The sequence below is a fragment of the Quercus lobata genome, chromosome 4 (genome assembly GCF_001633185.2).
Source record: "Quercus lobata isolate SW786 chromosome 4, ValleyOak3.0 Primary Assembly, whole genome shotgun sequence".
Lineage (NCBI taxonomy): Eukaryota > Viridiplantae > Streptophyta > Magnoliopsida > Fagales > Fagaceae > Quercus > Quercus lobata.
The window spans coordinates 39,886,884-39,888,822 of record NC_044907.1 but is presented as its reverse complement, the minus strand read 5'-3'; the positions used below and the strand labels follow the sequence as shown (position 1 = coordinate 39,888,822).

Below are 1,939 nucleotides of genomic sequence, written 5' to 3'. Positions count from 1 at the left end.
AAAACATCTAGAATTCAAATCTCCCCTTCTCGTTATATACAAATTTATCTTTTGACTAAAAAAAATTTCTCAATCATCATGATAGCCTATTATCGTCTCAATTGTCCGAAAGCAATCTTGGAACAATGTGAACTATGAAATAGAGGAACTTTATAAGAAAACATATAAAATAGAATACATATTATAGTTGGAACAATGTAGTCCATAGATTACTCACATACATAACTCAAACCAAATTACAATAAAACTCACACGTTCGCACAAGTTCCTATGACTCATGCTTCTCAACATATAAAAAAGGAAGTTTCTACGACTCGCCTTGCAATTGCCATAAATGTTCAATGAGGTCCAACTGGAGTTGAAAATGAATTTCTCGGTCTCTAATGCGTCCATTCCTCTTAATGTATGACATAAATCCATCACTTTGTTCATGTAACACTTGCATAGAAGGATTATCCACTCTATCAATTTGTTCATAATCCAAGTCTACCACTTCATTATCATCCCACTCATCTTCAACAATCATGTTATGGAGAATTATGTATGCTTTTATGATCTTTTGGAGTGTTTCAAGATGGAAAAATCGTGCAAGTCCATGGACAATTGCGAAACGTGCTTGAATCACTCCAAATGCACACTCAACATCTTTCCTACACGCCTCTTGGGCTATTGCAAATAATTTTCGCTTATGTCCTTGAGGAGATGGGATTGTTTTCACAAATGTTGCCCACTTGGATATATATCATTAGTAAGGTAATATCTCATTGTGTAATCATAACCATTGATCGAGTAATGTACTGCAAGAGTACGTCCTTCAGCAAGTTCATTAAATACACGAGATCGCTCTAACACATTAATATCATTATTTGACCCAAGTAACCCAAAAAATGCATATCATATCCAAAGATCATATGATGCTACTGCCTCTAAAATAATAGTAGGCTCACGAATATGGACACAATATTGACATTTCCATGCAAATGGACAATTTTTCTACTTCCAATGCATGCGATCAATTGAACCTAAGATACTTAGAAAACCTCGACGTTTGCTATGAGCTAACAGTCTAACAATGTCTTCATTGTTTGGATTTCTCAAGTATTCCTCAGAGAAAACATCAATTACCGCAGTAACAAATTTTTTCAAACTTTCTAATGCAGTAATCTCTTCAATCCACACAAATTCATCTATCAAATCACTCGATACTCCATACGCAAGCATTCTAAGTGCTACAGCTATTTTTTTGTAATGAAAATAAACTAAGTTTGTTGGCACTATTTCTTTTTTAGACAAAGTAAGAGTCATGAGCTTTTACCTTAGATTGAATACAGAGAAAAAGAGAACGCTTCATTCGAAATATCCTACGAAATAAAGCGGGTGGATATATTGGTGCGGGAGCAAAATAATCAAGAAAAAGCCTCTCATGGCCTACCAAATGATTACGTCGGATAGAACGATGACATTTAGGTTGTGATGTTTCCATAACAAGTTATTCGATTATCTCATCCTCATCTGAGTCATCAAAAAGCAACTTGCATAACAAAGAGCGATTCATGGATGCAACCTTCAAGACAGTTGGAAAGCAATTATTACTATAGATGCAAGATTAAAGTCAAGTGACATAAGCCACAACAAAATGAATATAAGCAATTCACGCACAAGTCACAACACAAACACATACATCTAGTTTATGTTTAAAGTCAAGTGACATAAGCTACAACAAAATGAATATAACCACTTCATGCACAAGTCACAACACAAACACATACATTTAGTTTAAGATTAAAGTCAAGTAACATAAGCCACTACAAAATACATAAGTTACTACCAAAATACATAAAGACCTACATAAGTCACTACAAAATACATAAAAGCCTAAGCTACATCCAAAATGTAATCAAACCCATTAATTATGTGAACTTCGTCTTGTCATGATTTC

General features: G+C 34.1%; 1 protein-coding gene across 1 annotated transcript; it reads right to left on the bottom strand.

Moving 5' to 3' along the window:
- Window positions 1-307: 307 nt before the first annotated feature.
- On the bottom strand, window positions 308-1,221 carry LOC115985179. Its single transcript, XM_031108140.1, has 2 exons — window positions 1,072-1,221; window positions 308-730 (listed from the first exon to the last, which is right to left on the bottom strand). The coding sequence occupies exons 1-2, from the start codon at window positions 1,219-1,221 to the stop codon at window positions 308-310; spliced, it is 573 nt and encodes a 190-aa protein (XP_030964000.1).
- Between the last annotated feature and the right edge of the window lie 718 nt (window positions 1,222-1,939).